Here is a 26085-nt window from a genome sequence, read left to right on the forward strand (position 1 = left end):
GATGATACATTTTTTTCCTTTTCTGTGTACATATTTTTAGATCTTCTTTTCAGATGTCAGGATAGTGGAGAGTATGCTGGTTTAAGAATTGAAGATCTGGGTTCCAGCTTCAGGTTTTCACTGATTGTGTACTCTTAGGCAAAGGTACTTAACCCCCTCCAAGCTTCCATTTCTTTTTTAAAATGAAGAAAATTTTATTTTTTAGTTCTCATCTTAACCTAAATTCCTGTATTCTATTCATGTTCTGTATTTCTAAATTTAAGCTTCACATTTTCACTATTTCTTTGTGCTTCTCAGTTTGTCTCCCTACTCTTGCTGGTTTTATCATGGTTTATCACCAGAATTTCCTCTTATATTTATGTATATTTGGTAACAGATCTACAGTCTTCTATTAGAAAGTATTAGGTAGGAAATGTCTCAGAATTCTAAACTATTTCAGTTTTAGAATGATAATATGTTTATCTTAATACATGTTTCATACACCAAAACTGAACACATTAACATTAATATTTCTGTAGCAGAGTGTATGACTGACTATTCACACTAAATGGACTATATAAGACTATAAGCAGCCTCATGTCCTTTCAGGTTATATTTACCACCAAATGAGTTTTCACCTCAGACTTTTTAAAAAACGAAATTTTATTTTCAGAGCTACTTTGGGTTTGAAATGATGGATTGGGGGCCAGTCATTCTGTTTTTCTACCGCTCCTAGATTTCTCTTATCACTTCCACTTTGCCTTTCTGATACAAGTTTCTGAGCTTACTGAAAATATTGAGTTCTAATAACTGAGTTTTCTGATTTATTCACTTTTTCTTGGAATCCAGAGCCAGTTTTTGGTTGCTTTCATCCAAGGTTGCCTTTGCCTTTTGATCTCCTCCTATTTCCCTGTTTGTAAGAATCAGAATCACAGTCGGCCTTCCTAAGAAATTCCGGAATCCTTTAGACAAGCCTCTTATCCTTAGTGCTGACTCTCTGGAGAATCCCACCCCAATTCAAGCCCACCTTAAAACTGAGTCACAGGACACTAAATTAACTAGCCTTCAGTTTGGAATTTGCTGACCCCCATTTTTGGCCTCTTGTAACTTTGCTGCTATATTCAGATAATGCCACAAGATGGTGCCCAAATAGCAGCAGATTTCTCTTTCTCACATTTCCAAGTGCCAGTCAGCTTCCTGATCAAGTTCTTTGCCCTTAAAGTTGAGTCAAATATAATACAGGGATTTTGTAAGGGATTTTACTGATTTGGAAAGATATGTCAAAATAGCAAGTATTAACTCTAAACTCACCTTGATTTCTGTAATCCCCCTGGTTCATGACTTGAAAAATCTCTTGCGGACATTATCTGAAATAATTGTCCTTGGAAGGAAGCACTTGGGTTAATCACCTGCATTTTGTGGTGTCCAGATCAATGACTGACTGGCCATGAAATTAGAACTGGTATTGTGGCACCTAGTAAAGTGCTTGGGTCACCAAACCATGTATGGTCTGTATTGTGTCAGAAGTGTTACATGGAAACCAGGCTTCTGGGTTAAAATCTGAAGATGGATTGTCCAGATTTGTGCGTGTTTTTGTTTTTATTTAGAATGTTTAGCTTTTCTTCATTATATGTGGTCATTTTTCCATGTCAGAATTGGTATTCCACAAGATTTCTGGCTCCTGAAAGTGCTCTGAAATTATTGAAATTCGATTTTCTTGTGAAATATTCTTTTGGTAAGATTGTAGTAAGGAGATATGACTAAAGCCCAGTGGCTACTATTTCCATTTGAGCAAGAGGATGGAAGAAGAATACTGAAACATGTTCTTGATCCCTATTGAAATATTTGCAAAGACTGGGAATAACGGGCAGTCATGTTGAAGCACTAACACAGTTGAGAAATAGAACTAAAATAAGTACATTATCAGCAAGACTAGAATCTGGATCCTGGTAAGTTCAGACTTATTCCATATGCTTTTTATTTCTATTAGCCCCAGATCTTTCTCTTTTTATTATATAGTAATAGTAATGTTGGTTCCACTTACAAGCACTTGGAAAGTGAAAAATACTAACTCTTGGAATCAGGTAAGAGGAAAACCAGGGAATCCACCTATCTCGTGATGAAAATTTGTCTTCTAATTCATGTTAAGGGAAAGTCACTGATTATGTAAAGTATACTACCGTTTTTAACACTGCCCTTGTTTACAGAGAGAAAACGATTGGAAGCCAAGCAACGGGAAGATATCTGGGAAGGCAGAGACCAGTCTGCAGTTTGAACATCACTCATTGAAAGGGATAATTCCATGAATTCAGAAATATTTCCATAGTCTTCAGATACGAGGATTTTTCCAGAGCTCTGTATACATGCAAATGTGCATGTTAATGAAAGAAAGAGATAAAGTGATCAAGACAAGGGTTGACTGAGTATAGGAAGAAGATAGACTTCTGTCTGTCTTCACTCCTAAATGCAGTTCCTTGGAATTGCCTTACTGTGTTGGGCATGGAAAGGCGCCATCAGCTAGGAAGAAACTTGGAAGATGTGACTTCCAAGAGTCCCCTGGACAGGTCACGTCATGTTAGCACGGGTCACACTTCCAGGATGTTTTAACCAAATACAGAACAGAGGATTCAAACCTGCAATGATGGGAGATTTAGGCCCAGCAAAGGCAAAGTGTTCCTTAGTACCTCACAAGGCTGAGAACAGCAATATTGCCAGGAGCAGGAGTGGGTGGGAAGGGGAGGGAGCAGTTAACACAGAGAGATGGAAGGCTGTCTGCTGAACTTGGTATTCACAGACTCTACACTGCCAGTTCTAGAGCCCCAGAGTTGGTGGACTGCAGCAGATACAGGTGTCTGGACTCCAGGGTTTATACTGAGCTGAGTGCCTGGGGCTGCTCCAGCTGCAAGGCAGCCAGGGGCATGCCAGTCTCGTTCCTCATAGGAAGCCGGTCTTGGGAGCTGTGCACCAGTTCCAGTTTAAGCAGTACTGTCATGTTGTAAGAGGGAGACATTAAAGCCCATTTTATGACATATATCACTCTGCTGTTTGTCAGTTTTGTCATTCCCACAAAGAAATTGGGGAACAGCTCACCCCTATAATGCTCTGCATGGGTTCAGTGGATCCATTGGTTTTATTGAACCCCACTGAGAAGACTGCTGGTCATCTCTGTGCTCCAGAGTATCCTACAAAAATAGTTTCCAGGGATGGTATATGGCAGCTCCTCTCCCCTTCTTGTCATCCTTGCACATCCCCACCCCATCTTCTCGCCTTTTGCTATTTCTGTCAAATCTGACATCCTGCAGAAGGCATCTGGCACACAGCATGTTCTTAATATGATCTTCTCAGCCTGTGCCAGAGGCATTTGGCAAGCAGTACCACACGTCCATTACAGTGAAGAGTGTACAGAATAAAACAAACACCTCTGAGCAGTGAGAGATGTCCTAAAAGGCCCTGACGAGTCAGAGCCGTCAACTCAGATTTTATCCATCTCATATGTGCATTCTCAGTGTTTTGGGAAAGTAGGTCCTTCCTGAGGAAATAGTATGCTAGACCTTAGGATGCTGAGGTAACAAGAAATAGTGTCTCATCGTGCTTTCAACGAGGGCAGTAGCCTCATTTTTGTATGATTTAGAGCCTGTGACAATGATGGATTATTAGCATTGCCTAGAACATGGTGGAGTGAGGCTCTGTCCAGATGTTCCTCAAATGACACTGGCATTGGGTCTTAGTCCTGACCCAGCTGTCCCTGCTGCTGTTCTGGTCTCAGAGCCCTCATACAGTTCCTCAGCATTGTTTTTCCTCACTCTTGGTCTGTCCCTTGTTCGTGTTCAGTACCTCCATTCCAAGTCGGGGGGTTCATCACGTCCCGCTCTTGACCCTCTGCCTGTGCTGCTCTCTCTGACTGTGGTTGTGGCTGCACAACTCGTGCTCTTCACAGGACAGAGGCAGGTTTGTTTGAACAGTATGGCTGCATTTGAAAGGCAGTGCAGGGAACTGTAGCCAGGTTTCACACTGAGCAGTGCACCTCTGAGGTATATCTTCGCTCTGTTTTGATTCTTCAAGGCTGAGAATGGTCTTGGGCAGTAAAAAAAGATGATTGTTCCTGTCATTTGCCTTTGAGGGTGCTCTCCCTTTCTGGTGACAATTTTGGCTTTTAAGAGTGTTGTTAATGGTAACATAGCCCCGTGTTTATTACCCAGTTTTCTTGTAGTACTCATGATTTCAAGAAGTTACTTTTGTTCTCATCCTGTGAGAGATGCTGTGTAATGCTGTGTACTAGGTGGCTAGTAACTTAACACTTTTTTCAGGTAACAGTCAGCCACCTCTAACTTTCAGATTTATCTTGTAAGTAGACCCAGGGAAATAATTTTTTTAATCGGTACTGAACACTGTGGAGTCCTGCTGCTTCTACCATTAGTAGAGAATGTGCTTTTTAAGTTGTATTTTTCCAGTATTGCAATTGATGTATACTGGCTGGAGGTAAGAGGACATGCCCTGGCCCAGCACAGACTACACTGACTTTGTCCAGACGGGAACCAAATCCTTGGCTGTATCTAAACTGTGCCTTCACAAGCTGAGCTAGCTGGAGAGCTAGCTGTAGCTGCCACTGGCTCCTTTCTTAGATATTCGAGGAGACAGCTAATGCACTCTGCTGTGTATATATGTTGCTTCCTGTATGTCGGATATCTGAATCCCAGTATCACCTGGAATTTATAGTAGAAAGATACAATCCCCTTGAATTCCAGTATGCTCCTCATGGAGTGGAAGTCTGTGTGGAATAGAAATAAATAAGGCTTCTGCAAGGGAGACTGAGGTTCCCAGCACTTCAGTCTCTCTCAGACTACAGAACGCCAAGGTGAAAATCTTCTGACATTTTTGGTTCTGTCTGGAATTTGGTGGTTGGTATTCTGTTAACATTACTCATCTAGTTACAGGTCATGCCAGTCACATCTTTCCGTGTCCTTCCCTTTCAACTCAGAGGTATAACAGCACAGCCCTTGTAGAGCTTTTTCCAAGAATTAGAACTGGCTGCGCCTATCAAATGTGTGATGTGGGCAGCCAGACTGAGAACAGAGCCGGTGGCTGGCTGCCTGGCCTGCTTTTTCTGGCCCTCTTGGAAACTGGATCCCGCAAGAAGCTGTGGGTAACCTCCTCGCCTGAATCTAGTCATCAGTCACCACATGCTCCCCCACTAGCTACACATTCTTTCACAGACCATTAGCTGCATGTGCGAGTATAATGTTGTTACTGTTTGGGAGACATTTGCTGAATCCAACAGGAAATCAGTCCTTCCCTTGTTTACCTAAACCGCCATGCCAAAAGAGTATGTGCCCTCTGCCTAATGAGGGAGATGAGGGAGCCCAAAGGAGGGAAGGGAGAGGAGAAGGAGGAAGAAAGCACTTCTTTGTATTCACAGAGGATACCCCAGAACGGGTCCCTTTTTACTCCCTAAGGAAGGGTAGCTCTCATGATGGGGGGAGGGGAGTACTGTTGTAATTCTGCCCCATCCACCACCATTTACTTTGGCCGTTTAGCCTTGGTTATAAAAGTTTACAATCTTTGGACTTTTTCTTCTCTCCTCCTACTTTTTATACCTTAACCTTTCCAATCCATGTTTCACCATGGAGTCTGGGGAGGGAATTGGGAAGCAGGCTGTAAGCTACTATCAGAGAAATGTAGTGGGGCTGTTGTGGGTAGAATGTGTGCCCCGCACATCTTGATCACCAGGTCACCAGGGGTAAAAAGGGGTAGAGTTAGTGTGCTGGGAACTACAAAGAATCAGAGCCAGTCTTGTCTCTCTAGCAGTCCATAGTGAGCAACGTTTATTGGCATCAGGGTGTCAGACCTGTAAGGATCATCTCTCAAGTGTGTCTAAGTGGAGAAAGGATTAAGAATCATGTCCAAGAAGACCGTGGAATTTTGTATCACCTGAGCAAGGGCATTTCACAGCCACATCAAGTAGGGGTGGTGGCCTTTCCTAGGTTTAGTCCTTAACCAAATTAAATGTTCTCCCTTCTGACTTCTCTATGGTCTGCTCTCCCTCACCCTACCAGACCTGTCTTCTTTTTCCTGCAGAGATGAGTGGCTTGTTTGACCCATGTTCTTTCCATTGCAAAATTTTATTCAATGCAACATTCACTCCAGAAACTTGGGAGACCTGACATTTAGGCCAGTCCTGAGAAGCACAGTGATCTTGCCTGCCAGGTTTATGGCAAGTGTTTTTCCCTTTGCAGAGGCTGAGACAGTGGCTGGGGTCCATGTTACCCCAGCAGTCTTTCTGCCTGGCCTTCTCTTGCTGCTCTGCATGAAGGCCCTATCTGGCTACTTCTGTGACTCTAGCCCCTTCTCAAGCACTCAGTGACTGGTGGGTTTGGCCCATCAGGAGATAAGGGGATGCCTGAGGCCTAAGCTTCCAGGGATATCAGAAATACCCATACGTGCAGTAGGATAAAGGGAAGGACACTGAAGAACAGACTCTTAGAGAGTATGACAGCTGAGTTCTGAATGGGGACAGATCGAGCAAGGGACTGAATTCACCAGCTTCCCTGCCAGTTGTGACTTGGACACAAGTTGTGTCGCTTTGAGCTCCTAGCAGAGAGCTGACCCCTCCTGTGTATTTTGGTCCTCCTCCAAGAGATTCGCAAAGCACCATTTAGATGGGAAACTGGGCCGTAGTCCATCCCTAAGGAACTGATTGCTCCTGAAGCAGGAGCTCTGAGGCAAGACTAGGTCTCCTTATGGAAGAGGAGCTCAGCTAAATAAAACCTGGAAGCCATAGTCCAGAGACCAGGCCCTTAGGGGACAGGCCCAGGGCCATCCTGAGGGAGCAGTGCCATCCTGGTTTGGTGATCTTGCCATCAAAAGGCTTCCTGAGCGTGTTGCTGGTGCCCCTTGGCACCGGCCCCTTTCCCTCTGAGTTAGGGCTCTGTGAAGGGCATGGCTCCAATAAGCTGAGGTATCTGGTGTGTGGGCAGCAGCTAGGAGTGTGCGGTGACGGCTTCAGATGAGGTTGTTCCTGAGACGCTGCTCCTGCTCCAGGGAGAGCTCTGAGTTAGCCCGGTACGAATCCCCTGTGGAGCAAAGGAGGACAGGTAAGAGGCCAACCGGACCAGTCTCATCCTTCCCTGACAACTTCACAAACACACCAGTACATTCTGCCCCAGCCTGGCCTTTACATCAGGTTACTCATGGGCACAAACCACCCATTTTCTAGAAGTAGGTGCTGACAGATGTGTAGCTGCAGGGACACCAGGAAGAATAGGTGTACTGAGTGGGAAGGGTGGTGCTGGTTACTCTCCTTTGCCCCCCCCCCCATTCATTCTCCACCCTGCTCTGCTCTCCTGGAGACCTGGCCCCTAGACACTGCCTTGCCCTGACTCCCTCATCTTCTGGCTTCTGGTTGATTTAGGTCCATGGGAAGCAACAGCAGGAGATTAGAGGGTGGGAGGAGAGAGAGGTCGGGGTGTTTCTTCCCGTGTCTGCAGTGATGGTCTCCTGTGACTCTGTCTGGCCAGGCTCTCCCTGCCCCACAGCTCTAGCTGTCGCCTGGCTCCAGGACACCCTTTGCCTCTTCCAGCCTAAAGTGATAACATTCCACTCTTGCTTGTCTTGCTCGTCTCAACACCCCTCATCTTAGTCCTACTCACACCTCTGTATAGTCCTTTCATTCAATAACTTCACACTCTCACCTGAGTGTGCCCTCTGTGTTCTGCAAGGACCCTGGCAGGGGTCAGAGCTGCATGCTGCTGCTTCCCTTCTCACTGCCCTGGGCCCCGTGCCGCCGGCCCCCAGCATTGTGGGGGTTCTGCTTCCACACAGGCAGCCTTACGTTTCAACTCCTGTTATTTCTCTCCCGTTCCTGTCTCAATAGCAGCAGAATCTACTCAGTCACACAATTTCCAGTCCTTCAACTATTTCTTCTTCCTCTTCTCACTGTCTTCCATCTGTTGTCAGAGTTGTCTTTTGAAAACACAAATCTGATCTTTTTGCCTCCTTGACTGTCAGTGGTTCCCAGAAGGCCACAGGATGAAGTCCATCCTCTTAGAACCATCGTAAACCTCCCTGCAAAGGTCTCTAGTGGGTTTGAGTACATGGCCCTATTTTACAAAAGAGAAGACTTCTGAGCTGGAGATTTCCTCACTTATACTGCTAGAAGGTGGTGGGACTGGCTTTGGTACCCAGTGAAGCCCCTCTGAAGCCAAATCCTATGCTCTTTCTCCTACTCCTCCCTTCTCTGACTTGTGCCTCTCCTTTGAAACCCAGCTCAAATATCACTCCCTCTGGGAAACCTTGGCTAGCTTCCAGTCTGTTGCTTAGGGAGAATGCTGCTTGCTCAGCATTAGTTAATTGTGGTTTGGGGTACTCAGTAGGCTTGGGGTTATCCATTTTCATGTCTGCTTACCCTACTTGACTCGTAGCTCCACATTTTACTCCTATTTGTGTTCCTAGTACCTGGCACGGTGTTCAACACAGAAGGTCTTAATAAATGTTCATTGACTGAATGGTGGACAATCCTGCTCCACCCCATGTATGCAACGTGTGGGTGTGAACACATACACCCCACAGCAAATGCAAGCATTTGAAGCTTGAAGACAGAGGGATTGCGACCTTTCTTTACAGACAAGTGGGGCAACCACTTCCTTATTCTGTCCCCCACTGGATCGTTGCTTCTTTGATACTACCAATCCTGCAAGTGTCCTGTTCTCCACGGTCCCCTTCTTGTAAGCAGTAATCACAGCTGGAAATTGCAACACAGATCTGGGGGACTTCTACATTTTGAGGCAGTCAGCCTAGGATGTAGGCAACTAAGAAAGACCATATGAAAAGAAGGGGAGAAATAACACTGGGAAAGGGAAATCTGGACATAGCCTAAAGTAACAGGAAAGATTCCAGGACAGATGGGAGATGAGTTTACAATCCACACAGCCTTAAGGACAATGCGGGATATAGAAGAGGTGGTTACTCTTCTACAGAAGGCCATGAGGCTGATGGCAGTTTGCTCCAGAAATCTACCCGCTGTGAAGCTGTCAAAGGAAATTCATCTCTGTCCCATCCCTAGCCTTGTACGCACACACTGAAGTCACACACAGGTGCGTTTAGGGGCTTCCAGCTCTCCAAGCCCACACATGGCTGGTCTCACAGTGGCCCACAGTTACCTGTGTGGCAGTTGTGCAGCCAGACCCGTTGCCCGTCATACTTGCAGCGGCACCGCATCATGTTGTTAGAGAAATCTGACTCTGCCACCTCGTACTTGGGGTTCACAACCACCTGGAGTGAGAGCAGAGGACGGCTGAAAACAGGTGATCTGGCCTCTGGGTTGACTGTGGCTGTGGTAATCCCCTGCATTTCATGTAGCCTTACAAAGCGTGTTCGTATTCTTTGCTTCATTAATCCTTACAATCACCCCAGAAAGTGGGCATTAATGTCCTTATTTTATAGATGGGGACTGAACTGTGACTTGTCCATTGTTCAGTGAATCAGGACTCAAACCTAAGTCCTCTGGATCCTGATTCTTTCCCTAACAGTATAGCTCATTCAACTGCCAGACCTGCCAGAGACCTATTTATGAAGCTCTCTTTCTTCACTGGACCTCAGGGAAAATTTTGGAACATCTGAAAGAAATGGAGCTCCTGTGGGGAATCCCCAAGCCCACTTACCTGGAAGATATAATCCCCAGGGCTCACGTCTGTGATATCCACCCACTGGCAATCGATGTCGTGTCGGTAGGTGTCCCAGCATCCAACGGTCACTCCCTGTTCCCCAAAATTAGCACACGCATAGCGCCTCTGCATTCCTGCAAGGGAGCGTACTGACAGTTATTGAGGCACTGAATAGGTGCTCGGGACCAAGACTCTGCTAGGTCTTTCACATCCTTTATCGTTTAATCCTCACACCATCCTTGCCAGTTGAACGCCATCAGACTAGGGACCTGAGCTTCAACTAAATATCCTGCCAATTGGTGCTAGAATTCCTGCTAACCAGGAATCCAGCACTGTAGCAAAGCCCCTCTGTGACAGGTTATTTCTTTGGATGCTCTAGTGGAGATTCCTGTTGGCCTAGGAAATGTGGTTGCAAGGTTCCAGCCCTACTCTGTTAATTCACTTGTCCATCCATCCATCCAACCCTCTGAAGAGCCAGTGTTTTACCATGCCATTCCTAAGGGCTGGGGACTGTGGGTTTGCAAATAGGAATCACATTCCATGCCCTCAGAGAACTCAGTAGAAGTGAAACAGTTCTGCAACTATTATCCAAGAAAAAAAGTGTTAAGCATCTTAAAAGTGGTACAAGGTGTGCTGGGAATGCAGAGGAAGTAGAGAAGTTAAGAAATTGATCTGTTTGAATGGCCTCCAAAGCTTACTGTTGCCAGGCCAGTCTCCAGATGCCTGAGGCTGTTGAGCAGGACAGAGGCCATCCTGAACCCAAAGGGGCCAAGGAATATAACAAAGGAGGATAATGCTAACAGGAAACCACATACCTGTGGGGCAATTTGTGTCCTCTAGACAGAAGCTGGCCTTGTGCCCCTCAGCCACCTTGGAGCCATTGAGAGTGAGGAGGTCATAGTGGGTGAAGACCTCAATGCTGTGGTAGTGCCTGTAGAGGGGGCAGAGCTGTCAGCCTGCAGCAACAGGAGACGATCCTCACGGAGGAGCTGGCAGGGAAGACTGAGGCACTGGGCCCCATCATTACCCAGAGAGGAACATTATAATAGGGCAATGCCCTTCTCCCTCCCAAACCCAAGATTAGTGTGACCCATGCCCTACTTTGCTGGTACCCCTGCCAGGCAGCAAGACACAGATGCCCCATCACCTAGGGTCTCACCCCAGGTGAGGAGAGGTAAAAGCTCCAGGAGACTGTGCCCGGTGACAAGGCATGAACCCTGGGGGTGGAAGGAAGGGACACTTCTAGGGACCAGCCTCAGAGCAGAGCTGCTGAGAAGGGATGCTTACTCCGCTCCTTGCCAGCCTGGGTCCAAATTGCTACCATTGTCTCCAATCCAGTTCTAATGACAACTCTGTTCATGCTACAGGGAAAGGTGCTTATTAGCTCAGCAAGGCCAAGTCATGAAGTCACTGACCGTTCCTCTCAGCTTTCCCCACCCACGCCTGTGTCCTCAAGCAAAAACATCATTTTTCCATTCTGCCTTTGTTGCAGACATCGTCTCTCCTTCTGTCTGGGCTGGAGACTCCTGGTAGGAAAGAATGCTCATTGTCTCCTTTCAACGCCAGTGTCTGTGCTCCTCTTCAGGGGCCTGGCTTTGCTGCTGCAAAACCCAGCAAGCTTTTCCTGCAGAGCCAGCATCCTGGATGGGGTGGCTATTTTGGGTCTCGAGGTTTCTAGGAGTCTCCACTTCACCCGGCTTTTAAAGACGAGGCCTAAGCCCAACAAAGAAATTGTCCAATATCATTTTAACAGACCAGCTCTGCTGGCAGTGACTGCTCTGCTGGACACTGCTGTAGGAAACGGATAGTGGGCGTATCCAGGGCAGGCAAGAAAGTGATGGAGAGGGCAGACTGATGCCCCGGGATTCCTCACTGCCTCCTGGAGGCGAGGCCAGTAGGGCAACTAGGAAGGCTCTTTCCCAGAGCGCACACTCCTCCCAGGAAAGTTTGCCTGGGGCCAGGGAAAGACCAGACTGGCTTGGTCCCTGGATCATGCTTTTTGTCTCTCTAGAGCCAAGGCATGAGCAGGCACTAACCTGTGGCACTGGTGCCAAATCCAGCTGTGGCGTCCCGTCTTGGGACGGAAGTCGGCCCGGCCCAGGTTGTGGATCTGTGAGGAGAAGCGCAGAAGGCGCCGGTGTCCGTAGGGCCAGTTCATGTGGTCCGCAGACTGGGACAGGCAGTTCTCTTCGTGGGCACAGTACAGCTGGCTGAGCGGCCGGTCCTCCAGGTAGGCCGTCTCCTGCACCAGCTGGGCGTTCATCACGAGGTCCGGAGCACCTGGGCAGTGGAGGCGCAGAGGCTAGGCAGGCAGCCTTTTCTGCTCCCTGGCACAGGGGACAGGCCGCCCCCGGAATAAGCTCTTGGAGGGTCCCGGAAGAGTATGGTGGTTTAGGAGTCGGGAGATGCGAGTTCTAATAACAAAGGAAAGATCTAGCGCCTTGACCTGGGAGGCAGCTACAGTGTCACGGTGAAGCTTGCTGGCTTTGGAGCCAGGCCACCTGGGTTCCTGTCTTGGCTTAATTTCCGACTACACCATTAACTAGTTCTGTGACTTGCTTAAACTTTTTGTCTATTATTTTCCTCAACTGTAAGATGGAGATAATAATATTAATGTGATAATACCTACAACATGCTTAGATCGGCGTGTGGCCCATGGTCAGCACACAGCTGATGTAAGCTAGTATTTCTTCTGCAGGATACTGCCCAGCCTGTAAGTGCCTTTGTAGCCACGCTCATCTCACCCCTCAGGGAGCTCTGCTGATATCTGACCTGGTTACCTCAGCTCAGTCACTCTTTCTCTGGGCCTCAGCTCCTTCAGTGTCAGGCACAGAGGGGAGAGGGCTGGGAGCGAGAATTGGAAGAGATCGCCTCCGAGCCTGCTCCTGAGTTCTGCCTTTCTTTTCCATTCTGCTGCCGTTCCTAAGCCTGTGCTTCCTCCAAGGTTCCTGTTGTACCCTGACTGCTGTCATGGTGTTCACACCAGACTGTTCATCCTGTGCATCCTCCTTTGAGGCATTGTGGACATTCTGGTGCTTCTCTGTGCATGAAAGTCTAATGTGCTGGAGGCTGTGTCTCCCTCGGCTGCTCAGTGCCTCTCCCTTTCCCTTCTGTCACGGGGCTCTTACCCTCCTCGGAAGCCCCTGCCTCCTCTACCGCTGCTGTCCCTCACATGTGTCAGTCTAGAAATGTGGAGATCCACAGCATTAACCATGTGAAATCAAGAGAGAAAAGTTGCCTATTCTCAATGCTTATTCGTGCAAAAGCAGGGTTATAGTTGAGATCTGGGGCAGAGCCATCCTGTGGGTGAACCCGTGCGCCGACGATGCTGAGATGGGAACACGGGTTTACTGCAGTGGACAGGCACCGAGGGTGGGACTGAGGGTGTGGCTGGTTTGCTGTCTGATGTCTGTACTGTCACTAAATGTTACTGAAACTCCTTTGGTATATTTTGGAAAGAGCCAGGGTATGCCAAACCCTAGAGTTCTGACAAACCCTAGAGTTCCTGAGGGAAAGGTGTGCTTTTTCAGAGAGAATGAGAAGAGAGTAAAGACAAGAAAGAAGTGAGGAAAGTCACAGAGGAGAAATGGGGACGGCCATGGAGGTGGCAGGTCAGCTGTCTGTGCTCAGCCACTTTGAAGCATCAAATGCATTCAGGAGAGCTGCCACTCCAGGCAGTAGAACAGAGGGGAACAAGGTTCCCAGGAGAGGAGAGGGTGGGGAGCAGGCCCCCAGTGTGCTGGGAGTCTTGGTGCCGGGAAGGCCCTCTCTGAAGCCCCATCACCCTGCAGGCTGGTGTTCTTCCAGTGTGCGCTAGACAGAGAGGTGGCCCTAAAGCTCGCTGACAGAGGTTAAAGATGTCTTGGCTTTGAAGCTTCGCTGGGAAGAAGATCAAGTAACCACTCCGGCTGGTGGCAACCTGCAGCCTTTGGAATGGATATAGTTATCTGGGCCCAGACCTGGTTGGCAGATGTCAAGCAGATGCTGCTACCCCAAGAACCTGGGGGCGTGGGGCAGACCGATGCCTCAAAATGGTCTTGTCCTAAAGCCTTTTGGTTAAATCCCACAGCCCACTGTAGGCCCACGTTTCCTCACATTTCCATACCCTCTACAACAGCTTTTAAACTCTTTTCCTACTATACACCACAGTAAGAAATGTATTTTATGTTGTGACCTAGTACACATGTACATAATTCCAGGAGAAAAATACTACCCTTACTAAATATAACACATTCTGTTGTTTTTCTGTCCCGTTTCGGTTTAATTTATTGGTCATGACATGAAAGTTGAAAAACACTGTTGTGTATCCTTACGTTTTCACGTATTTTCTGTTTTAATTCTCATAGTAACTCCATGAGATGGGCAGGGCAGGGTCTGTATCCCATGTGGCAGGTGCCTTGGCCACACACAGCTGGTAAATGGCAGAGCTGATGCTCCACATCCAGCCCTCCTTCCACACCCCAACCCTGCCTGCGGTGGAGCTGGGACCAGCACTCGGGCCCTCCCTGAGATCAGGAGGTGCAGGCTTGCCAAATTGGGGAGCCCAGGCCTGACTGTCCCACTGGCCCCTCCTGTTACTCACTGTCTGTGCAGGAGACTCCGGCTGAAAAACGCCCGGTGCCATGGGAGCAGTGCACTGGCCCATGCCTTTGACACTGCTGCAGGGCCATCTCTGTGCCTGAGCAGCGCACCCCGCTCATCACCACTTCTCCAGCCCCTGGCGTCCCCTGCCAGTACCAGGTGTCCTAAGAAAACAGCCAGTGTCACCCAGTTAGGCCTGAGATGTGCTCTTGGAGTCATTTCCACAAACTCCCATCTGAGGCATGGACCCTGTCCGACCATCCCCACCGGGCGGGCTGTGCCCAGCCTTGGTCTGAAAATCTTTAGTTCCTCTTTGGACCCCTCTGGTATTAGAAATTTCTTCCATGTATTGAGACAAATATCCACCACTGGCCCTGCTCCCACCCCTCTCCCCGACTGCAGGCCTCAGCTATTTGAAGAGGGTAGCCCTGTTCCCTTCCTGCCCACTCAGGCCTGTCCCATTTCCCCAGCTGTTCTTTATACAGCCCCAGATGGTCGAGCCCAGTTCTCCAGGGCAAGATGTGCCTGCATTGCCCGGCAGGCAGCACGAGTGAAGGTGAAGAGGTTTCTCCATCACAGCAATGCCCCAAGCCTCTTGATTTTGTCTCCCTGATATCTTTTGAATCTATCCACTTGTTTCCCCCATGACTGCCACTAGCTCAGTCCAAGCCAGCATCACTTCTCAGCTGGGCTACTGCTACAGTGTGTTTCCCTGCATTCACGTGAATCTCCACCCCAATGGTTTGTCACACAGCAAGGAAGAAGCCTTTTACAAATCTGCGCTGCAGGCTTTGAATGGTCTTGCCCTTGCCTCCTCCCCAACCCTCGCACGTCACACCACTCGCTCTTGCCTCCACCCAGTCAAGCTGTCTCTGGCCACAAGGTCTTTGCTTGGGCTGTTTACTCCTCCTCCACCTCGTCTGGCTAACTTCTATTCATCTTCCCTGCAGACACAATTATGTGCCTGTTGTGTGAACATTTTATGAATGACTGCCTCCCTCACTTGACTGTACGGGATGACTGACTGCTCTGTGAGGCAGGACGCCTGTCTTGTTCACAGTATCCCCAGCACCCAGTTTCACCCAATAATTAATTGTTGAATGAATGAATGGAGGGTGAGCAGCTTTAGCACAGGAAGTTTTGGAGCACAATAGGGACCTACCTTGATGGCATGGTTGGCAAAACCCAGGCCAAGCTGTCGGCAGGCCACCATGGCTTCATTGAGGCCCCAATGGTCGCTGCACACAGCCCCCCAGCGTTGGACCCCGTTCACCTCCACCTGCACCTCCACCACACCTTCCTCAGGGCTGCGCCCGCCAGCCAAGCGCACCTGCAATGGTCAGGGTGTGTGAGGAGCAGGGCCACCTCAGGAGGGGAGAGCTTGGGGCTGCCAGCCTGGAGACCTGCCCAGGCCAGCTGCCGCGTGGCCCTGGACCCAAGGACATTTTATCAGATAGTCCCTAATGTCCCTGCCCACTTGAGGAATCTGACTTAAAGCGCCTGCACCTGGGCTCCTGCTCTGGTCCTTGCCTTCCTGCTACTTGAAATCCTACCATTAATGATGACCTGACAACTGCCAAGGGCTTCATATCTATATTGTCCCACTCACAATGACCCTATGAGACAGAAAACCCCATTTTACAGAAGAGAACCAAGATCAGAGACTCGTTCACAGTCCACATTAGCGTGACACTTGAACTCTGACCATCCCACGAAGCCTCTCAGTGCCACTCCCCAGCAGGATACCTGTGGCCCTCTGCCCTAGGCACCTTCTCTTGACTTCACAGGGACCTGAGAGGGTGTGGTGGGAGACCCATCCCCCCGAGGAGTCTGCATTGATATTCTGATATCTTGAGGCCAGAGCCTGGCCCTGAGGGAAAGTAGGCCAAGCCAGGGGAGACTCAGAGGAGAGGGCGTTCCAGGCAGGCTCCAAGGGCAGAAGGACTAGCTGCCTCCCGTGACCCCTCCCCACTGGCTCCATGTTGTGTCCTGGGGCTATGTCAGGGCTTCCCAGCACCGACCGGAGGCCAGGCCCAGACCCGAGCTCACCTGATTCTGGAAGCCCATGTTAGGGATGTTGCATCTCACTGCAGCATCGTTCTCATGTTGGCAGCCATTCTGGGACCCTTCCAGGGATGGGCACTCACTGAGGGTCTGCTCATATCCCCTGCAGCGCACCTCACTCAGGTGGATGGGCCCCAGCGCTGCAGAAGGGAGGGACAAGGTCTGTGGGGGACTCCATCTCTGCAGCCCCACACCTGTGGCCTCCCCTCCACAGAAGGGGAGCACTTATGGGCCCTGGCACCCTAGGGCCACCAAAGGGTGGACCAGTGGCCCATCCAGGCTCCCACCCCAACCCACCCCACCCCAGGCCTTCTTACTCACCTTGGCCCAGCTGGGCCCCAAAGAGGGCCTCCCGAGCAGAGCCAAAGCCGAGCTGACGGCACACGACGCTGGCGGAGATGAGGTTCCACCCGTGGTCACAGACCGTGCCCCACTGGCGGTTCATGAGCACCTCCACCCGGCCCTCGCCCACCTGGGCCCCGGAGCGGAGCCGAACCTTCATCTCCTGCTGGGAGAAACCCCGGCTTCAGGGAGGGCGGAGGAGGAGGCAGGGTAGGGGCTGCGCCACCACGGGAGCCCCTTCAGGCCAGGCAGAGCCAGAGACCTGAGTCCAGCCCCACCTCTGACTTCTGTGGCTGTTACCTTAAATAAGTCATTTTTCTCAACCCCCTTTTCTTCAGTGACAAAGAACCACCACACAAATACCAGCAAAAACAACTCCTAGCTCTCACAAAAGAGCCTTAGGAGCCGGGTCCCTGGGCGTCACAGCCTGCCCCCTGATCACGAGGCAAGCCCCTCCTCTCGCCCAGCTGCGGCTGTCCTTCGGGTTAAACTAGAGCAACGCCTCCCAGACAGATCTGCGAAGTGATTTTGGAGAGCTGCAGGGATGTGGTATTAATTAAACGCACTGTGGGGAGGTTGTTTCCGCTTTAATCCTCTCCCACCCCTTCCTAGTTCATCGAGGAGACCATCTCACACGGTGCTGCCGTGTCTGCAAGGCCTCTCCGGCACCTCTTCACTGCTTTTCGGAGCAAAGGGCCAGGCTCAGGTTCGATACCTTCGGCCCTCAGTGGGATGCAGCTACAAGGTAGTTACTGTTTTTACGGTTACCTTCTATTCATGGCCAGTGATGTTAGCTTTCCACTTACGGTAGGGTTATAAACGGTCCTTTTAAAATAAATCCCAAGGTTCTACCATTCTGTTATTTGCTCTCCTCCTGGTGGAAATCGATGCCTCCTTGATAGGGGTGGTTCGCCCCTTCTCCCCTTCCTGTCCTGGAGAGGCCCTCCCCATCAGGCAGGGTCCAGCGAGAGGGGGCTGTGCCTCCAGGCCTGCGTGTGAGCCTCTAGGGACTCACCTCTGCCCGGGACTCCTTGTGCCCGGGCTTCGCCTTCGGAGGGCGGAAGCGGGGCCCTGCCACACAGCTGACCACAGTGTGCATGCCACCTGGGCAGGCCGGCCGCAGCTTGCCCTGTGCTGGTGCCACCTGCACTTGGCAGTTGGCCATGTGGGGCTCTGTTCCCAGGCAGTTGACCCGGTGGATCCAGAAGGAATTCTTCTTCGTCAGGCTCTTCAGCCTGGAAGACAGGGGAGACTGAGGGTGAGGAAGGGGTTGAGGGACGGGCTCAGGACTCCAGGAGGCCTAGGCATGGGGGCGGGGAGGGGGGATTGGCGGGGAAGGGAGAGGAAAAAGGCCCTTGGTGCCACACCCCTTTCCATCCTCCCCCGAGGGTGCTGCTCCTCACCTCGACTTAGGATCCTCCATCTTCGAATTCCAGACTTTCCTGGGGGAGAGCAAACAGGCAGGGAGTGGAGTGTGTGCAGAAGTCCTACCCCCATTACCCTGGCTCCTCATGGTTGTTGCTGAGCTTGCACCAGACTTCACGGTTTGTAAACTCATCCACGAACCTTATTTCAATGCTTCACCACAGCCCTGAGGGGGTGGCCAGCCCACAGGTAATGACGTCTCTATTTTACAGGGAGGGAAAGCAGGGCCTAGCAAGGTCCCCCGACTAACCCCAAAGTGAGGTATCTCTGCACTGGGCTGCCCCTGGGGCAGGCAGCTCCAAGCACACCCTTTCTCCAGTCCAGACAAAGGGCAGCCTTTAGGAAGCAACCCAAGGGAAGGGGCCCAGGGGAAAGGCCCTCTTGGGGACAGGTGAAAGGCCTTTCTGGTAGGGACTGCCCACCCAGAGACACTGAGGCTATAATCAGGGCTGCCCTCCTCATGGGTGGTAGGCGCGTCAGCCAGGCGCAGATGTGCAATTACCAGTAGGGAGTCAGAGGCCCATATCCCAGTCATCCGCAAGGATAGAGCCACGTGGCTGGTCTTGGAGACCAGGGTCATCTAAGTCGGAGACACAGGACAGAGCAACTAAGTCTGACTGGGGATGGGCAAGGGTGGAAGACTTAAGACAGACTGTGGGAGATCCATCCCTTGATGAGAAACGTAAATAGTTTGCCCTGACAGAGCTGGTGGGGTGGTGACTGAGCATCGTTTACAGGCTGATGCAATCTCGTGACAGTGGTGTCACGTTTTTGACAGAATATTTTTGTCTCCTCTCCCAAGTGCCACGCCACCCTACGCCTGACTTACACGCAGCTCAGTCAAAGCCTGGCTTGGATCAGAGTTGAGGAAATTCACTAGGACAAAGTTGAGATAATTCCCTGCAGATTAGATGACTGAGGCCCAGATGCCTCACCGAGGCCCCACAGCTCGCTATCGGCAGAGCTCAGAGGCCAGGACTCAGGTCGTCTGCACTTGTGGGCAGCGCCGTATCTTTACTAGTTAAGTCTAAGTTTTAAATCAGGGACACAATTTTACATTTATTTACATTTCCTTTTGGGAGGATTCTGTGCTATACTCAATTCTTTTTATCTGATTGGCAAGTACAATGTTTATTTTCTGACTGTTTCTAGGAATTCCCCGGGGTCTGGAAGTTTATCTGCAATCTTGTCTTAATTATTCCAAAGGATCCCTAACCCAGGAAGTCCAGACACATTCCTCACTTGGGCCTGCTTCCCTCCCAATCCCAACACCCACTGAGTGTCCTCCCATAGACACCCACTCCTGCCAGCCTCATTGGACCCTGCAAGGTCCCACACGTGTCACACACATGCACACAGCCACTGCCCCACAGCCCTGCACGCCCACTCCCCGTGGCCCTCCGCCCAGCTGTCCTCCTACCTGTAGTAGTGGCTGTCGACAGGCGCCTCGCTGGGGAAGCCCAGCATCCCACACACCACCCTGCTGTTGTTCCTGGTCCAGCCCTGGTCACACACCTGCCGCCAGTGGCCCTCGTACTTCACCTCCACTGCTCCCTCAGTTACCGGGCTACGCCGCTTGGCACTGGCAAGGATGGGCTTGAGCCGCACCTCCTCCAGCCGCCGGCCCTGCGGGATGAGTGGTCACCATGAGCCCCAGGATTCCTGCCCCTGCCGAGGCTGCTGCAGGTCTTCACATGGGAAAGCTGGGGTTCACTGCACAGGCCAGGAAACGGAGGCCCAGAGATGGGGAGGCATTCACCAAAGGCCACACAGTGAGTGCAGGCAGAAGCTCGGTTTGTTTAGGGTCCTCTTCTCAACCCCAGGGAGAAGCAGGCAGATCTGTGCCCTCCCTGGGATCAGGATGGGAGCCCTTGGAGTCTGGGAAGCTTCCACTGGGTACCGGGGGACCTTCTTCCTGCCACCCTGGGGAGAGCTGGCGATTGGGCACAGGCCAGCTGCTTGAGACTGCCAGCGGGATCCTTTGGCCCACGAGACTCCCCCACCCAACCCTAGCCCTGGATGACTTAGATCAGTGTGGAGCCCCCACATTCAGTGGGCCAGGGCCAACTGTCCTCAGACTGAGGCTGCTTGGCAGCAAAGGGTAAGAGCCAGAGACCTGCCCTGCCTGCTCCTGTTGTTTGGTTTGGGCTGTTTTTAGCTCGGGGTTGTTTGTGCCAGGAAGAGGCAGCAATTGTGGCCAGGCCTTGTGGGTAAGGCAACCCCCTACCCCCTACTGCCTCTCTCATGGGTAGCAGCTTCAGTGATTCCCGGCAGGCCCAGCCTCTGATTCTCTGTCCGCCCTGCCTCAAGCTGTGGGCCTCTATCCATGCACCTGCTCCAGGCCACAAGCAAGCACTGGGTGCCAGGGATGCTTGTTAGCCCTCAGTCTGCTCCCTTCCCCTCCCTCCTCCTCCACGCTCGTCACCTGGAGGCCCTCTGTCCCCTGACCCAACCCTCAGCTCAGGCCAGGGCCTGAACAGCCTCCTCACCTGGGGCCCGAGGGCATTGGAGACCCTCTCAGAAAGATAGCCACGCTGGCGCTGGGGTTGGCACACCACCCCAACGTCCTCCGAGTGGCTGCAGTCACTGACGCCCCAGCCATTAGACCCGCACTGGTCCAGGGAGCTCTCTGTGCCCGCACAGCGCACATTGTCCAGCCAGATGGGTCCTGTGGGGGAGGGGATGGGGGGATGCTCAGGGACAAGCACAGAGAGGCAAGTCACGGGCTCTACCTCCTGGATAGGACCCAACAGTTATCAACTTTCTTCTTCCAATGGCTGAATACAAAATGGGGGTGGGGGAGAGGAGTTGGTTCTCCTGGGATCTTGGTATCTACAACCCAGCCTACTGCCTCCTCTTGGTATCAGGTCCTATAGAATCTGCTTTTGGAAAATGCCATGTAGGTCCAGTATTTAGATCTACGTGTTCACGCATTCATCCATCTAGCCATTCACTCAACAGCGTTTGCTGAGCACCTACTGTGTGTTGATTGCTATGTTCAGGGAATTTGAGTTGAGTGGCCGTAATGGCGGTGATGGTGGTGGCCTCACTGCCAGTGAGAATGGGAGGGTTGGACAGGGTCATCTGCAGCAGGAGCACTCAGGAAACATCTCACAGAAGAGGTCATTTGAGTTGGGTATTAAAGGACAGGTGGGAGTCTGACACATTCTGTTGGAGCCTCAGGGAGCCCAGCCCTGGGGAGGAGCCCACTACCATCTCCTTGTCATCCTGCCGGGTGGCACCTGTCACTCACCCTCCCCTGGGCCATACTTGGCGCTGTGGGCCCAGGTCAAGGCAGCCTCAAAGCCCAGCTGGCGGCAGGCCACCGTGGCCTCCTGAAGCGCGAAGTCATCATCACACACGGTGCCCCACTGGCCCTGGTGCAGCACCTCCAGGCGGCCCTCCTCCGGCTTGCTCTCTGGGCCCACCAGCCGTAGCTTCATGGTGCCCAGTGACTGCGGCCTGCTGGGAGGGGCCTGGCCCAGCAGCAGGAGCAGCAGGAGCAGCAGGAAGCTGGCTGGTAGGGACCACATTATGGTGACTTCGGGGGCAGCTGAGGTCAAGGCACCTGGGGAATGAGTAAACATGACAGTGATCACCAGCTCTACCCTGACCTCAGGCCTCTTCTGCTGCCAGAGACAAAGGATAGCACAGGTCCTTCCGTGTGTGTGTGTGTGTGTGTGTGTGTGTGTGTGTGTGTGTGTGTGTGTATGGTGGCACAGACTGAGTCTGGGCTCTGAGGTTAGTCGATCTGGTTCAAACCCACCATTCATTGGCCATGTGACCTTGAGGAAGTTGAAGCTTAGCCTTCCTGAGTCTCAGTCTCCTCATCTGCAAAGTGGGGACAGTAATCCTTATCTCCCAGTGTTGTGAGTGCTGAATAAAACGCTGTAAGTAAGTGCTTATCACAAGCCTACCACGTGGGAAGTGCTCAATTAACAGCTTTTCATGCAGTCTTATATGTAGAGGGGCTGGCCTTCCCTTTGAGTCATGGGGAGCCCCCAGGGGCTAGATGTCTGAGCTGGAGGAGATATTAATGATATCTGGTTCAATCTCCTCAATCTAGAAGTAAGGAATTAGGACCTAGAGAGCTTAAGAGACTTGCCCAAGCCACACAGCAGGTTCTAGATCTATGTCCATCTGCATGCATGATTCAAACATTGCTTCAACAAATGTTTTTGGAATACTTGCTTCAGGCCAATTATATTAGGCCAGGTGCTGGGACACAGAAATGAACACATCGTACACTACTCCCTGCTCTCAGGAAGCTCAGGGAAAACTTTCAAAGAAGGGACACTTAACCTGAGCCTTAGGTGAATGAGTTCTCCTGGGTGGGAAAGGAGGACTTCCAGGTAGAGAGAACAGGATGAGGAAAAGAGGAAAGAGGGAAGGAGGGAAGTATGTGCAAGAGCAGGAAATGCCCTCTCTTAACCTTGTACTGCAGTACTGGGGGCTTGGAGGGGACAGAGGTGGAGGGACAGGCTGGGACCAGATGGTCAAGGGCCATGTGCACCATGCAGAGGGTTTGCCCTTCATCCTGTAGGAAGTGAGGGGCACGGGAGGGTTTTAGGAAGTGACCATACACAGGGGAGGGCTCCCATCTCCAGGAGGCTGTCATCAGATTTAGGTCCTTACAGCAGATGAGCTGGGGGCTGGTCCTCCCCCTCATTCATTAGCAGCCTTGGTCCTGAGAGCAGGGTTGGGAAGAGCACAGAGGACAGTCATTGCCGGTTAGAGCTGTCAGAGTGGCCATAGCCATCAATACAGAAGCTCCTCCACGGCCAGCTCTACTGCTGATGGGGAGCTGAGCCCGGCCCGGAAGAGCGGATGGAGAAAGTTTGGGTCCTTGGCTCCCTGTTCAATGCTTGAGTCTTAAAAGGACTCATTCTAGGGAGACCCCTGCTTCCATGGCCACTGCTATTCTTGGGGGATCCCATAGCTGGTCAGTCTCAGTAGGGAGGGTCTTACAAGACCCCCTGCCACTCCATTCCCCATAGGCTGGTTTCTAGTTTGGAATTAGTCCTTATTTCTTCCCGCACCCAGGCCTATGCCCTTTAGCCACCAATCCTCCTGCTTTGGCGAGCCTGGGACTAGGGGAGTAGGCTCCTAGGAGTGCACCGAGATGGGCTCAGGAACGGAGCTCCATGGGAGCGGGGACTTTGTGTTGTGCCCCTGGTGCCCAGGAAAGTGCCAGGCATGTAGCTGGGTGGACATGAGGTGGCAAAACACAGTGCCTAAGCCTGCAGACTGGGAGTCAGGCTGCCTGAGTTCATGGCTCAGCTCCACCAGTTGGTTTCTGGGTGGTCTTAGGCAAGTGATTTAGTTTCTCAATGCAATAGTTACCCCTCTGTAAAATGGGGGTGGGATTCTTGTAAAGATTAAATGAATGAATACATGTTAAGCCCTTAGAAGAGCAAGCTCTCAGTTGACAGCTATTATTAACAGCAACTGAAACAGCTACTAGAGAACCATTGGTCCAGGGTGGTCCCAGCCCCCCTGGATAAGAAGGAATGGAGGCTGCATCCTAACTCAACAGCAAGTCCCTAGTACTGATACCCTTCTTTGCAACACTTCCTTCCCAGACTTAAGCACTGTTTTCCTCATGTCACTACCCAGTCGGGAGCCTGTGGGGGCTCCCTGCGGCTGTCACCACTTGCAGAGTGCTCTCTGCTTCTTGGGAGTTCCCCAGTCCCTCCCTCCTCCACGCACCCCTAAGGAGGAGGTGGACAGCTAGGGACTGAGCCAAACCGAAGTCACTGTGCGTAGGACCTTCCCCAGATGACCGGAGAGGATGGTAGGACTGGCCTCAGGGCCCTCCAACTGTTAGGACCCAGTGGTCATATTGGGTCTGGTCTGATGACCTAGTTCCCCGTCCCCAGGAGTCTGGGTGCTCCTCACTCTGCCACCAAATTATGTGACTCAAGTCAGGTGCTTTCCTCTCTCTGAGATGCAAGTGCAACATCTCTAAAATGATAGGGTGGCACTGGGAGTCCCCCATCTGTGACATGTTTTGATGAGCCAGGGGTGGGCTGAGCAAGTCTGTTGAGTGGCTGACGTCCCCAGAGTACTGTGGAGGTCTTATTAAAAGCTGTGGACAGTCCTGGGCCAGTAGGCTCCCTTCCTTCCAAGGGGCCGAGTCCTGTATAGGGAAAGCCCCTCTTCCCTGCCTTCCTGCCCACTGCAGGCCCCTCCACAGCTTCCGCTCCCATCAAATTTGTCTTCTTACATTCCCCAAACATTTCCTTCAATTCCCAGCCTCCAAGCCTTTGCTCTCATTCTTCCTTCTACTTGGAGTACCCTTTCCCTCTGTCTCAGACTATCACATTCCCACACACCTTTCCACACCTAGCTCAAATGCTATGCCCTCCACGAAGTCCCCCACCCAGACCACCCCCCCTTCCTAGCACTTGATGTCTTTACTTTCTGTGTCCACAATCCAGTGGAGTGTCTCCCCATAAATGTTCCCCCAGTGCTGAACACAGAGAAGAGAACCAGGCTGAGAAGCCTCCCTTAGAGAAGAAAATAGCCTCAAAAGCAGCAGTTCTTTTCCCAAATGAAGGAGAAAGGGACAGGGTAACGGGAAGGAAGGTTGAGGAGGAGGAGAGGTTAATAGTACATTTTAAAATATTTGTTGAATACTTATCTCCACTTTACAGATAAGAAGATGAAGTCCAGAGAAGATTAAGTAACTTGCGCAGCCAGGATTCACACCCAGGCAGAGGGAGTTGGACGTGGGAGGAGGAGGGGAAGAAGGAAGGGAAGCAGGGAGATGAATGAAATTCCACCCTGTTGCTGGTTGATTTATGACCCAGCCATGGTGTGAGGGCACTGGGGTGGGTGCCAGAGCTGAGTGCAACCAACTGACAGATTCAGGATCCTTCCAGCTTGAAGTAGACCGGCACCTGATCCAGGTGCTGCCAGGGGACTCTGGCACCTGGCCTGATCTGGTCCTGCTAGGGAGGCTGGAAATGCCCAAGGGTATTCAGGAGAGAGCTGGGGGTGCTGTCCTGGTGGGCACCAGCCTCAGGAATCCCTCGAAGCCTCTTCTCTCTGGGTTTTTGGGGAGGAAGTGGGGCTTCCCCTCTTAGCCCTGATATCCTGCCTGGGACCACTGATTGGGGTGACCTGAAACAGTGCCAGCCAGCAGCTGGGCCCTGAGCTCCACCTGTCCAGGCAGAAGACATGTAGAGGTTGGAGCCCTCTGGCCGTCCTCCATCCTCTGTCCCCCAATACCTCCCACCCCAGCATAATCAGTTCTGGTCTGATTCCTTGGAGTGCCTGACTCCACCCTGCCTCTTTGTCCCCCAAGTCACAGGAATGACATCTGATCCCACCTGCTGTTTCCCTTCTCCGCCCTCACCGCCCCTTCTCCCCCCACCCTCCGTGAGACGGCAAGAGAAACAGCTACACGCAACATGTTCACAAACAAGACACGCAGGCACCCCGAGGCCGAGACGCACCACCCTGAGCTGGCCTTAGGCCAAGCTCCCCAAGTTGGTCACTTTCATTAGAAGCAGATTGGTGCGCGACTAGGGGCTGGTCTAACTATTCTTGGGACCCCCATTCCTCCCATACCCAGCCTTCAGGAACCCTCAGAAACTTGCAGACCCTCAGAGAGACAGACGTCGGACTGACAGGACAGCAAAAGACAGACCTGGCCAGGGGCCAGGCAGGAGCTCACCAGCTGGAGCGCGACGGTGCGGGGCTGGGGCCGGGACTGGGCGGCGGAGCGGCGCTAACGGGCCTCCTGGGGCGCCCTGGGGCCTTTTTATCCGCCTGCGGCCCGCTGGCGGCCCCCCACCCCACCCCGCCCGCCGCGGAGGAGGCCCGCAGGCCCCGCCCCCGGGCGGACCTGGACTCGGCGGGCGCCCCGCCCGCCGGCTCCTCCGACGGCCGAGCGCCCCCACCCCACCCCCGACGCGGGCCAGGAGGCCCCCGGGGCCCACCCGCAGCCCTCCGGCCCGGGAAGTCCTGGGGTCGCTCAGTCGCGGGACTCCAGGGGGCAGCTGTTTTCCGTGGAGGGAACTGGCGCGCT

The 26085-nt window shown here is 51.9% G+C and overlaps 2 protein-coding genes across 8 annotated transcripts in view; one reads left to right on the forward strand and one right to left on the reverse strand.

Annotated features, from left to right (window-relative positions):
• Positions 1–3015, forward strand: part of R3HCC1L (R3H domain and coiled-coil containing 1 like) — an 80039-nt gene extending 77024 nt beyond the window's left edge. For all 5 annotated transcript variants that reach the window (XM_064488318.1, XM_010974403.3, XM_031461556.2 and 2 more), the window contains one exon: positions 2187–3015. In XM_064488318.1, the coding sequence (XP_064344388.1) occupies positions 2187–2254 (68 nt within the window). In that variant the 3' untranslated portion in view covers positions 2255–3015. The remainder of the gene's footprint in view (positions 1–2186) is intronic.
• A 2754-nt stretch (positions 3016–5769) lies between these two features.
• Positions 5770–25802, reverse strand: LOXL4 (lysyl oxidase like 4). 3 transcript variants are annotated; one of them, XM_031461561.2, is made up of 15 exons: positions 25732–25802; positions 21304–21618; positions 20540–20718; positions 19471–19676; positions 18029–18067; positions 17641–17860; positions 16605–16788; positions 16269–16423; positions 15382–15549; positions 14221–14383; positions 11675–11918; positions 10454–10569; positions 9636–9772; positions 9135–9246; positions 5770–7049 (listed from the first exon to the last, which is right to left on the reverse strand). In XM_031461561.2, exons 2-15 carry the CDS (start codon positions 21581–21583, stop codon positions 6979–6981), a joined length of 2274 nt encoding a protein of 757 aa, XP_031317421.1. In that variant the 5' UTR covers positions 21584–21618; positions 25732–25802; the 3' UTR covers positions 5770–6978. The 3 variants fall into 3 exon arrangements, with proteins under 3 accessions (XP_031317421.1, XP_064344390.1, XP_064344391.1); XM_064488320.1 differs by lacking the exon at positions 25732–25802 and having other exon boundaries at positions 21304–21731; XM_064488321.1 differs by lacking the exons at positions 17641–17860; positions 18029–18067; positions 19471–19676; ... (1 more) ...; positions 21304–21618; positions 25732–25802 and adding an exon at positions 16926–17086.
• Between the last annotated feature and the right edge of the window lie 283 nt (positions 25803–26085).

Source organism: Camelus dromedarius, chromosome 8 (genome assembly GCF_036321535.1).
Source record: "Camelus dromedarius isolate mCamDro1 chromosome 8, mCamDro1.pat, whole genome shotgun sequence".
Taxonomy (NCBI): Eukaryota; Metazoa; Chordata; class Mammalia; order Artiodactyla; family Camelidae; genus Camelus; species Camelus dromedarius.

Bases quoted from the DNA above. Each gene is read 5' to 3' on its own strand.
- LOXL4 (XM_064488320.1), bottom strand. From the start codon at position 21,637: ATGTTTACTCATTCCCCAGGTGCCTTGACCTCAGCTGCCCCCGAAGTC. The intron at 18,068-19,470 runs GTAGGAGGACAG...GCTCTCCCCCAG, and splicing joins GTCGACAGCCACTACTACAG to GAAAGTCTGGAATTCGAAGA. The intron at 16,424-16,604 runs GTGAGTAAGAAG...TCCCTTCTGCAG, and splicing joins TGGGGCCCAGCTGGGCCAAG to CGCTGGGGCCCATCCACCTG.